A 13,023-nucleotide genomic window follows, 5' to 3' on the forward strand; every position below is an offset into this window, starting at 1 on the left:
CTTAACTTTCTGGGAATGTAACCCAGCAGGTTTTGCTTTATTTAGATTTTATTCAAGATGGAGTCACTCTGGTTTGGACTCCTCTGACAGTGGGAGTGAAGTAGAAGTGATAGGGTTTCTTTACAGTTCTTATATCCAACTGTTTGATTTAGTCTATAGGGAATTCTCCTTTGTCTTCTTTAGGCATATCGAAGCATTTCAACAGGTATTTAGTACCTGTGAGCTAGCCAACTTGTTACTTTGTATCTTTTTAAGTACCTACTCTTTACTAGTTATTGTCTGAGACACTATAACATCTCTATTCACTATAGCAATCTTCTGAAGATTAGATTCCATTTTATAAGTGAAGATTACAATTTTGAGGGGTGATATGATTTATTGGAACTCAGATCCTTCTGACTTTCAAATAGTTGTTTCGTGGACCAAAGGACAGTGAAATGGTGATGACTATATCTGCATGAAAAGGGAACAAAGAAGCTGTCTGACTCTTCACTTTCAGCAAATGAGGTGGCTGCTGATGCTAACCTGAGCGCAGCATTAGGCTATGGGAAAGCTTTCTCCAAATTCAAATAATCATTTTGTTACAGGAAAGGGGTCCCAATCCATTACAACAGGGTGTCCTTGGATCTCATGCAAGAAAGAATTCAGGACAAGTCTGCCGTGCAAAGTGAAAGCAAGTTTATTAAGAAAGTGAAGGAATAAAAGCATGGCTACTCTATAGACAGAGCAGCCATGAGGGCTGCTTGTTGCCCATTTTTATGGTTATTTCTAGATGATATGCTAAACGAGAGGTGCATTATTCATGCCTCCCCTTTTTAGACCATATAAGGTAACTTCCTGACGTTTCCATGGCATTTGTAAACTGTCATGGCGCTGGTGGTAGTGCAGCAGTGAGCACGACCAGAGGTCACTCTCGAGGTCGTTTTGGTTTTGGTGGGTTTTGGCCGCTCCTTCACTGCAACCTGTTTTATCAGCAAGGTCTTTATGACCCGTATTTTGTGCCGACCTCCTATCTCATTCTGTGACTTAGAATGCCTTAACCATTTGGGAATGCCGCCCAGTAGGTTTCAGCCTCATTTTACGCAGCTCCTATTTAAGATGGAGTTGTTCTGGCTCACGCGCCTCTGACAATTTCATGTTCATTTTTCTCTTTGAATTCATGAGCAGCACTGAAGAGAGTGCATGAGGTTTCTGGAAAATACCAATTTGAAGTCTTTTAGTCCATAAGATTCCCTGTTATAAATTTCCTCCCAGGCTGAAAAAAAGTAATGGCTGACCATAAGAAAGATGGCGGCCGCAGCTTCTCCCCGGCAACCCGACGCCATTCTCCAGCAATCGCATCGGTACATTTAGTGCCTGCCTGTTTGCACGTCATTTCCGGCACCGGCATGGCGGGGTGAGCCGCCGGCTGCCTTATTAAGACTCAGAATTTAATCAGCCTGGTGAGCCCACTCTGAGGAGATGGAGTATCACTGAGGTGATGGGAGAGAATGTGGTCGTTAGCAACATGGAGAGAGAAAGTGGGAAGCCCGTGGCTGTTGTCGCAGTTGTGACTGAGCCTCGGTTTACCCAGCGATACAGAGAATATCTCGAGAGGCAGAAACTCTTTGATACACAGCACCGTGTGGAAAAGATGCCTGATGGCTGGGTGGCGCTACCAGTGCTGGGAGAGACGCTTCCAGAGCAGCACCTGCAGGAGCTGAGAAATCGTGTTGCCCCAGGCAGTGCCTGTATGCTGACGCGGCTCCCGGATCCTGTTCCTTCAAAGAGGGCCCAGGGTTGTTCACCTGCCCAAAAATTGTGTCTTGAGGTGAGTCGCTGGGTGGAGGGCCAGGGAGTCAAGTGGTCAGCCGAGTTGGAGGCTGATTTGCCCCGATCATGGCAACGGCATGGTAATCTCTTGTTGCTGGGTGAAGACTGTTTCCAAGCCAATCAGTGGAAAAATCTGGGACCGGAACTCTGGGAGACCGTTGCCTCCGCACTTGGCGTCCAGCGTTTGGCAAAACGCGGGCGGGTATCACCGGATGGCACTCGAACTCCTGCAGTGACACTGCTGCTAGGTGACCATGGCTGGGTAGAGCATGTGGATAATGGTATCCTTTATAAGTTTGACGTGACCCAGTGTATGTTCTCCTTCGGAAACATCACTGAGAAGCTTCGAGTGGCATCCTTGTCCTGTGCTGGAGAAGTGCTGGTGGATCTCTATGCAGGGATTGGTTATTTTACGTTGCCTTTCCTAGTTCATGCTGGTGCTGCCTTCGTCCATGCTTGTGAGTGGAATCCCCATGCTGTAGTTGCTCTGAGAAATAACCTTGAGATCAATGGAGTAGCAGATCGGTGCCAAATACACTTTGGAGATAACAGAAAACTGAAGCTCTCAAATATTGCAGATAGGGTGATTCTGGGGCTGATTCCCAGCTCTGAAGAAGGCTGGCCCATTGCCTGCCAAGTGTTACGGCAAGATGCTGGAGGCATTTTGCATATCCACCAAAATGTGGAATCTTTCCCAGGGAAGAATCTTCAGCCTCTTGAAGTCAGCAAAACAGAGAAAGAACATTGGCTGTATCCTCAGCAAATTACCACCAACCAATGGAAAAATGGAGCTACCAGGGATACTAGGGGAAAAATGTTGTCACCAGCCACCAAGCCAGAGTGGCAAAGGTGGGCAGAATCTGCAGAAACTCGAATCGCCACTCTTCTTCAGCAGGCGCATGGGAAACCGTGGAAGACACAAATTCTGCACATCCAACCAGTGAAATCCTACGCTCCCCATGTGGATCACATAGTCCTGGATCTGGAATGCTGCCCCTGTCCTTCAGTTGGCTAGAGGAGGTGGACCCTGGGACACATGGGATCCATGTACGAGTGGTCCTTACTGTATCAGTTCAGTCGAGGTTGTCATCCCTTTTGTCCCCTGGTGATGAGTTTTTTTCATATTTTGTAGCCCTGAAAGCAGGCTCTAGATCAATTCAAATTATTTCATTTGTCTTCCATTGATAACATAGAAAATGAAATACCTATTTGGGAGAAGCAGCATGGCCCACTGAAATGAGGCTCAGTTGTGCAATTATGAATTCCAAATTCTGACCTCAGTTCTGGAATTGAAGTTTCAGTATGTTTTGGCCTCGGGTTTTGTTATTTACAAAAGGAGAGTTTCTTTGAATTGTCTCACATCGCTATTTATTAAGCAGCTATACATAGGACATTGATTATTTTAAGAGTGAAAGACACAGTACTTTTTCCAAATTGCTCTGGCTACCATATAGAAAATTGACTGGAGGAGGGCCAAGATGGAAACAGGGAGACCAGTGAGGAGGCTTCTGTGGTTGTCTAGGTCTGAGGTGATGGTAACTTGGACTAGGGTGGTGGTAATGGGACGTAGATGGATATGATAAATAAAATTGACAGACCAAGCAATGGAATCAGAATTAAGTCCTTAACATGATGGTGCTTTGTTATTATGACTAAATTAGAGAGAGAAGGGAACAAAAAATATTTTAGTGTATTTACATTCCCTTACTGTGGCATTCCTAAATGATTGTGGGAGGATGTCTTATAAATTTGATTTGTTGTGGTAGAAATATGGTTAAGAATCACCAGTCTATTTTTCTTTTTTTTTAAAGCTCATCTGCTGAGGACGAATCACTGTTCTAAATCATAGGGAATCTAGATTTCTAGCCTCAAGCTTGTGCAATAGCTGCCAATTAATAGCTATTAAAGTTCCTATTAAAATCTTAGATTTGTATAGGCCTCATACTCCCTCTTCATCTTCCTTCCGTGGCTGAGAACACGAGGGACAACCTAAGAAGCTATAGGGAATGTGAAATATTCTGCAGAGCATTTCCAGCCTCACCTTATTTTATGGCTGTCTGCCATAAAAGATGGTTTGCCATTGGAGTGACTAATTGTTCGTTGTTTTTTGTTTGTTTGCTTTTTTGTTTTTTTGAGACAGAGTCTTGCTCTGTCACCCAGGCTGGAGTGCAGTGGCACTATCTCAGCTCACTGCAACCTCTGCCTCCCAGGCTCAAGCGATTCTCAAGCCTCAGCCTCCCAAGTAGCTGGGATTACAGGTGTGCACCACCATGCCCAGGTAATTTTTGTATTTTTAGTAGAGATGGAGTTTCACCAGTTGGCCAGGCTGTTTTGGAACTCCTGACCTCAAGTGATCTGCCCACCTTGACCTCCCAAAGTGCTGGGATTACAGGTGTGAGCCACCACGCATGGCCCCGGGTGACTAATTGTTGATTACCACTCAGAGCTTTGTTTTGGTGTATTTTAAAGCTATCTAGGCTGATTTGCTAGGTGAAGGAAATATAGAAAAGTGTGGCCTTATATGATTGTACCTGACATTTGGCTGACTGGATTTGGGCATGGCTACTCATCTTTCTCTTGCAACAGTAGCAGTAAGGACAGGTTGGTGCTATTTGTGTTATCCAACAAATATTAAGTGCCTATTATATACAAAAGCCACAGGAAACATAACGATCCATTAGATAGAGTTCCTGTCTCTGAGGAACCCACAACCTAGCAGCCAAAATAACAAAGGTACTCAAAGAAAGACTTGGAGTGCAGTAAGATAGGTGCCATGGGAGTGGTAGCATGTTGTAGGAATGCAAAGATGGGAAAGAAGAGTTCTCAGAACTGAATAGGGAAGTCTTCAGAGGTAGTGTTTGAATTGGCTCATGAAAACTGGGTAAGATTTTGATGGGTAGGTTGCAGGTAGAAACAGGCACTAGTAGAAGAGAATAACAGATGCAAAAGTTTGAATCCTCAGAAAATGGTATGTTGTCATTAGATAAGTTTGGAATAGAGGAAGCAGTGAGAGATGTGTTGAAGATGGGGGCTGTTGTAAGGATTAAAAAGCACTGTGTCTTGTACACAGTAATCCCCTAGGGAGATGTTAGCCAGCATGTGATCCCACCACAAAAGCAAACAGCCTGCTTATTTCCATTCCCATCTCACAGAGTGGCCTTCCTGTGTTACCTTAATCATCTTCTCGTTTCTTGTTTTGTTTTTCCAAACAGAGTCTCGCTCTGTCACCCACGCTGGAGTGCAGTGGCGCAATCTCTGCCCACTGAAACCTCCACCTCCTGGGTTCAAGCGATTCTCCTGCCTGAACCTCCCAAGTAGCTGGGACTACAGGCGTGTGCCAACACACCTGGCTAATTTTTTTGTATTTTTAGTAGAGATGGGTTTCACCAAGTTAGCGAGGATTGTCTCGATCTCCTGACCTCGTGATATGCCCAGCTCAGCCTCCCGAAGTGCTGAGATTACAGGCATGAGCCACCATGCCCAGCCAATCATCTCCTCTTTTACATAATGCGTTTTTCCTCACTTGTGTGCCCATGGCTTGCTGTCCTCAAATTAATGCTAAAGATAGCAACCTGGAGGTTAAGCCAATATGGGAAGGGAACAAGGAGAAACAATGGGGAAGATGAGCCAGAGAGTCAGTCTGGGACCGAGGATTTGCCTTTTTGCCATAAGCGCTGGATAGATAGCTGATGTCAGGTGTGGCCAGTTGAATTCATTCGACCAACAGTTGTTGGACTCCTGCATGCTTGTGCTCTCTTTCTCTCATATATATATAATATATATAAAATGTAAACATATATGGGCCCTGTGTGTGCAGTGATGAAAGACTGACATGGCTCTGCCTTCATATTATTTATTTATTTTTATTTTTTGGAGATGGAGTCTCACTCTGTCGCCCAGGGTGGCGTGCAGTGGAGCGATCTCAGCTCACTCCAACCTCCACCTCCCAGATTCAAGCAATTCTCCTGCCTCAGCCTCCTGAGTAGCTGGGATTAAGGCATCTGCCACCATGCCTGGCTAATTTTTGTATTTTTGGTAGAGACAGGGTTTCACCATGTTGGCCAGGCTGGTCTCGAACTCCTGACCTCAGGTCATCCACCTACCTTGGCCTCCCAAATGCCTTCATAGAATTTAGATTCCACTCATTCAACTCCTGACTCCTCTACTTTCTGTGTGACCTCAGGCAAGTCATGAATCTCTCAAGATTTAGTTTCCTCATCTGTACATTAGGGTTAACAATTGTACATATCCTATAGGGTAGTTCTTAGGTGTAAATGAATATATGTTAAGCTGTCATCATCGTGACTCACTGAGTGGTGAATACTTTTGTGAAATAAAAAGTATCTGAGACAGGTCTCAATCAGTTTATAGGCTTATTTTGCCAAGGTCGAGGACACACGGGAAAAAGACACGAGTCATAGTAGGATCTGTGGCCTGCACTTTTTCCAAAGAGGATTTTGAAGGCTTCAGTATTTAGAGGGGAAAGTAAGGGTAGGAGGGCTAGGGGTAGAGGAAAAAAACAAAAAGGAGTGTAGGTAGTGAGTTAGGTGGTCATATTATTGTGAGGCTTTGATTAGTACTCACTGAATCCACATGTTACATGTGAAGTGGGGTAGAGGAACAGTCAATTATGTGTTTGTCTGGACTCAGCACATCTGCATATGTCTGGGGTGGGCAGAGGGATGGTTTCTAGTCTTGTCTTTGTGCTGTATCTGTGAAGATAAGCTGTTTACATTGTCAAGGTAAGGGAGACCAACTGAGGAGATATGTAACCTTCTATCTTGCAGCTGTGTTTAGGCAAAAGGAAAGGCAGTTTTTTTGCATGATTGAGTTTCCAAGCTTCACTTTTCCCTTTGGCATAGTAAGTTTGGGGTCTCCCTTTTTTGTTGTTGTGGTTGAGATGGAGTTTCACTCTTGTTGCCCAGGCTGGAATGCAATGACGTGATCTCGGCTCATCACAACCTCCGCCTCCCAGGTTCAAGTGATTCTCCTGCCTCAGCCTCCCGAGTAGCTGGGATTATAGGCATGTGCCACCATGCCCGGCTAATTTTTGTATTTTTAGTAGAGACAGGGTTTCTCCATGGTCAGGCTGGTCTCGAACTCCCGACCTCAGGTGATTCCCCTCCCAAAGTGCTAGGATTACAGGTGTGAGCCACTGCGCCCAGCCTGGGGTCTGACATTTTATTTTCCTTTCACACTTCATTCTATCAGTCTTTGTATATGATGAACCACCATTTCCCAATTTGGCTGTGAGGGGTTCCTGTATGTCTGGCCTGCTTGAGGCAGAATGTCATTATTTTGAAAAGTCATTCACTGGTTAATTAGGAGATACTGTGTACTCTCTCCATTAAGAGAGAGTGCTTGGAGCCAGTGACATAGAGATGAATAAAACTGAGTCCTGCCCACAATGGGATTACTCTCTGGTGACACGGATACAGAGAAAACAATGTCAATGCTGTTTACTAAGTGCTTAGATAGAAATATGGGTTTTTATGGGCACACATAGGAGAGGCAGCCACCCTCATTTGAGGATGTGGGTTGACGATTGGACAGGGTGACTGGGAAGGTGGGAGCAGGGATGCCTAAGGGAGTGTTAAAAGAATGAGCAGGAGTTAATGTGTGAATGGAAGAACAGAAGCCTCCCTTAAGCTTTTTCTCTACTTAAGCATGTTCATTTACATTTCAATTTTCTTTGAGGACTTGCTGTGTTGCCCTGGTTGGGAAGAAGCATCTTACGGAACCAAGGAAAAAAGACTGAAGGGTTCAGGAGGCTCATGGGGTCCTTGTCATTTCAGTCCAGCAATTTGTATAAGCTCTAAAGGCTTCCCATGCAAGCTGCAATATTAGTTGCCAGTCAATGCAGCCACTTGATAGCGATATTGTGATTTTTTTTAAATTAGTAATTTTGTAAAACTCCCTCAAACTTGAGCTGCTTTATTAACTTTGTAATTTTAAAAAATTATATGAGTTAACTAATATATGAGTACAATATGTGCCTTTGAAATACACAAATAGGCCTGGTGTGGTGGCTCATGCCTGTGATGCCAGCACCTTGGGAGGCTGTGGCGGATGGATCACCTGAGGTCAGGAGTTTGAGACCAGCCTGTCCAACATGGCAAAACCCTGTCTCTACTAGAAATACAAAAATTAGTCAGGTGTGGTGGTGGGCTCCTGTAATCCCAGCTACTTGGGAGGCTGAGGCAGGAGAATCTCTTGAACCCAGGAAGTGGAGGTTGCAGTGAGCCGAGATTGCACCACTGTACTCCAGCCTGGGCCATAGAGCAAGACTCTGTCTCAAAAACAAAAAACAAACAAAACCATACACGAACAGAAATTAAAAATGGTAGAATTTAAATTTCATTTTCTCCTACCCTGGGTACACGTGACAAAATCCAACGTATATCGTTCTGAACAGCCTCAGGGTACAGCCATTTTATATTGCATAAGCTGTAAAAGTAGTCACTTTCAAACTAAACTATTACTTAAAATGATCACAAGTATTTAAAATGTTTAAAATAAAGATCCAACCCTGTTCACTTGGGAAAGTTTGGCAGTTCCTTAAAATGTTGAACATAGGGTTATCATATGACGCAGCAGTGAATTAACCAAATAAATAAGACATGTGATAGAGGTATATACACCCAAGAGAATGCAAACATATGTCCACACAAAGGCTTGTACATGAGTATTTGTAGCAGCATTATTCATAACCAAAATGTGGAAACCCAAAGTCCATCAACTGATGAATGGTTAAACAAAATGTCATATCTATACAGTGGAATCTGTAAAAAGGAATGCAGTACTGATACATGGTTTCTGGATGAACCTTGAAAACATGCTGAGTGAAAGAATTCAGTTGCAAAAGGTCATTTATTGGCCAGAATAGGCAAATCGAGGAAACAGTTCCCAGGTGCTGGGGGGAGTGGAGAATGGAGAATGACTGCTAATAGGTTCTGGGTTTCTTTTGTGGGAAGATGAAAATATTCTGAAAATAGATGGTGGTGATGACTGCACAACTCTGTAATATATGAACCAGCTATTTAATTGTATATTTTTAAAGGGTGAATTTCCCTACTTGCTTCAGCAACATATATACTAAAAGGGTGAATTTTGTAGTATGTGAATGATATCTCAACAAAGCTGTTGGAAAAAAAAAAAAAAAAGGAAAGAAGTTGAAAACATTTCCTATAGGAAGGAACACCAGAGCTGCATTTTATTATTTTTAGGGTCTTGCTTTGTTGTCCAGGCTGGAGTGCAGTGGTGCAATCAAGGTTCACTGCAGCCTGGGCACGGTGGCTCCCACCTGTAATCCCAGCTCACGCCTGTAAACTTTGGGAGGCTGAGGTGGGTGGATCACCTGAGGTCAGGAGTTTGAGACTAGCCTGGCCAACATGGTAAAACCCTGTCTCTACTAAAAATACAAAAATTGGCCAGGTGCAATGGCTCACGCCTGTAATCCCAGCACTTTGGGAGGCTGAGGTGGGTGGATCACAAGGTCAGGAGTTCGAGACCAGCCTGGCCAAGATGGTGAAATCCCATCTCTACTAAAAATACAAAAATCAGCCAGGGGTGGTGGTGGGCGCCTATAGTCCCAGCTACTCGGGAGGCTGCGGCAAGATAATCGCTTGAACCCAGGAGGCAGAGGTTGCAGTGAGCTGATATCATGCCACTGCACTCAGCCTGGGTGACAGAGCGAGACTCCTTCTCAAAAACAAACAAACAAATAAAAAAACCCCACAAAAATTAGCCAGACATGGTGGCAAACAACGTATAATCCCAGCTACTCAGGAGGCTGAGGCAGGAAAATCGCTTGAACCCAGGAGGCAGAGGTTGCAGTGAGTGGAGATCGCACCACTGCACTGTAGCCTGGGTGACAGAGTAAGACTCTGTCCCCCCACCAAAAAAAAAAAAAAAAAAAAAGACTCACTTGCAGCTTTGACCTTCTGTGCTCAAATGATCCTCCTGCCCCAACCTTCTGAGTAGCAACCTCCCTCACCCGCCTCCACCCCCTGAGTTCAAGCAATTCTCCTGCCTCACCCTCCCAAGTAGCTGGGATTACAGGCATGCACCACCATGCCGAGCTAATTTTTGTGTTTTTAGTGGAGACGGGGTTTCACCATGTTGGCCAGGCTGGTCTTGGACTCCTGACCTCAAGTGATCTGATCCACCCACCTCAGCCTCCCAAAGTGCTGGGAATACAAGTGTGAGCCACTGTGCCCAGTCATAATTTTTAAATTTTTTTATAGATATAGGGTCTCACTATGTTGCCCAGGCTGGTCTTGAACTCTAGGGCTCAAGTGATCCTCTAACCTCAGCCTCCCAAAGTGCTGGGATCACAGGCATGAGCCATGGTGCCTGTCCTAGAGCTGAATTTTGAATAGGATCAACCAGGTAAAGGCAGAGGAAGTGAGGGCCCCTTAACTTCTTCTCCAGGATAAGCTATTTGTCTCATTGAAACTTTCTCTTGAATCTTACAGTTACCATTGTGTGTTTCCTGTAGGCCCTTCTCCAGATTCTCCAAGTTGATCCTAAGAACCTTTTCACTGAGCCCAGAATTGACTCACAGTATCCATCCCAATTCCCCTTTCTCTTAAAAAGGAGAAGCTGGAAAACTCAAGTACTAAATTTCCCAGCCTGTCTTGCACAGATAGTGGCCATGTGAACCAGTTCTGGCAAGGAGCTGCAGGCAGAGGTCCCCAGGGAGGGCTTTGGGTCTCTGACCCTAGAGATGTAGCAGCCATCTCTCCAAGCATGCTAAGACTGGCAGAGCAGCATTGTAGGACTCTGATTTCTTAAGGGGATCTCTGATCAGCTACACAGCCCTGAAATAGGTCTATCTCTGAACTTGTCATGTGAAAAAAAATAAGTAAAATAACTTGCAACCCCACCCCCAAGTCTATTTAAGTCACTGTGGGAATTTTTTTTTTTTAACTTACAAACAAATATTTCTACCTGATATTCTGAGTACTAGATTAACCAAATAAATGAGACATATATAATAGAGGTGAGTAAATACAAACTGAGCAGGAATGCTCACAGAGCTCATACGACCCAAAACAGGGCATCTTGAATCAATTCTTTTTTTCAGATGTTTCAACTGTTAATGCTTCCATCCAGTGAAAATGCTATGGAAATAAAAACTTCATTCGTTCTTGAAATTAATTTATCCATGACTCCAAGGGCTGACTGCCTTTGGTCTTTTTTTTTTTAATCGAAGTAATAGATAATGGGATTTGTTCCCTGAACAGAATCTAACTCAGGCTGTAGCCATAAAAGCACAGCAGCTTAGCTACTAGACCACAGGCTGGAGTGTTTTGTTTTGTCTCTTTTCCCTTCTCTCTCTTCTTGCCCTTTCATACATGTGTTTGGGGCCCCATAATGTACCAGACACTGTGGCAACCACTGGGAGTAAAATAGCCAACAAAACGAGACTCAATCCCAGACTCCATGGACCTTATACTCTAATGAGAGGGATAGACATTTATCCAATAATCACACACAACATACAACATTTCATATAACAACTTGCATTCTAGTAAATGCTGGGAGGAGAGATTCTCAGGGTACAATTGGAACCTATGACAGGGGTTGACCTGGTCAGGAAGGTCAGGGAAGTCTTCCCTGAGAATTTGATGACTTAGCTGCGAGCTGAATGGTGAGTAGGAATTAATGAGTGGCTAAAATGGGGAACAGTTTTCCAGGCTCTGACAGTGTGTGCAAGTGCCATGTGGAGGAGTTTGAGGGGCCAAAATGAAGGGTAGAGTGGATGGAGAGGAAACAGTAAGGGGTGAAGGAATGTTAATTAGGCTGCAGAGTTAAGCGATGGTCAGATCAGGCAGGGCGCAATGTAGGCTATATTAAGAACACCATCCCAACAGCAATGGGATGTCATTGAAGGGTCTAAGCAAAAATGTGACATGGTTAAATATGTGATGTCTTGCAAATTCAGTTCATCAAAATCCTAGTATTCTAAAACATTTTAAAATATACTCAACACATACATTAATCCCCAATATTCCTTAATCTGCCCACTCTCATTTCCAACAACAATGGTGACATGGGATTGTACAAGGAGTTGGCTTCATATACATAATTCATAGTCAATACATTTTGTGTTTACCTTCATGGGAAAAATGCTGGCTCATAGAATTAGTTGACTCAGTTGGGATGTATTCTTCCATTTGCTGGAAAAGTTTGTGTAAAATTGTTATTACTTCCTTAATGTTTGTTAGAAATCCTCAATGAAGCTATCTGGGCCTGGATTTTTTTCTTTATGGGAAGATTTGTAACTATAAATTCAATTTCTTTAAAATAGTTTTTTAGGGTATCTATTTCTTGGCTGAGCTTTCGTAGTTTGCATCTTCAAGAAATTTTTCTGTTTTATCTAATTTGCCAAATACACTGATACAAAGTGTTCAAAATGTTCCCTTTTAACAACTGTAGAATCTGTAGTATTATGACCTCTTGTTCCCTATACTGATAATTTGTCTTCTCTATCTCTTTCCTGATCAGTCGGCCTAGAAATTTATCAAACTTACTTAGCTTCTGAAAGAATTAGCTTTTGGTTTCATTGATTTTCTTTATTGTATTTGTACTGTGTGTGTGTGTGTGTGTTTTTTTTTTTTGTTTTTTGTTTTTTTTTTGAGAAGGAGTCTTGTTCTGTCGCCCAGGCTGGAGTACAGTGGCATGATCTCCGCTCACTGCAACCTCCCCTTCCTGGGTTTAAGCTATTCTCCTGCCTCAGCCTCCCAAGTAGCTGGAATTACAGGTACGTGCCACCAAGCCCAGCTAATGTTTTATATTTTTAGTGGAGATGGGGTTTCATCATCTTGGCTAGGCTGGTCTTGAACTCCTGACCTCGTGATCCACTCTCCTTGGCCTCCCAAAGTGCTGGGATTACAGGCATGAGCCACCGCACCCAGCCTACCTTTTATTTTGATTTCTGCTCTCATATTTCTTTTTTTTCTACTTACTTTGGACTAGACCACCACCATTTTTTGCTCCCCACTCCTCCTTCAAGGACTGCAATTATACACCATGCATTTGGCTGCCTGAAGTTGTCCCACCCTTTACTGATGCTCTTTTTATTTTGGTAGGAGGTGTGTGTCTTATTTTGTTCTTTTTACTCTCTGTTTCAGGGAGGTTCTACTGCTGTGTCTTCAAGTTCACTAATCTATCTTTCTGCAATATCTAATCTGCCATTAATCTCAT

General features: G+C 43.6%; 1 protein-coding gene across 1 annotated transcript; it reads left to right on the forward strand.

The window, feature by feature from the left end:
• The first annotated feature begins 988 nt into the window (after positions 1 to 988).
• On the forward strand, positions 989 to 9,013 carry TRMT12 (tRNA methyltransferase 12 homolog). Its single transcript, XM_073018342.1, has one exon. The coding sequence runs from the start codon at positions 1,481 to 1,483 to the stop codon at positions 2,825 to 2,827; it is 1,347 nt and encodes a 448-aa protein (XP_072874443.1). The 5' UTR covers positions 989 to 1,480; the 3' UTR covers positions 2,828 to 9,013.
• Positions 9,014 to 13,023: the final 4,010 nt, after the last annotated feature.

Source organism: Chlorocebus sabaeus, chromosome 8, assembly GCF_047675955.1.
Source record: "Chlorocebus sabaeus isolate Y175 chromosome 8, mChlSab1.0.hap1, whole genome shotgun sequence".
Classification (NCBI taxonomy): domain Eukaryota; kingdom Metazoa; phylum Chordata; class Mammalia; order Primates; family Cercopithecidae; genus Chlorocebus; species Chlorocebus sabaeus.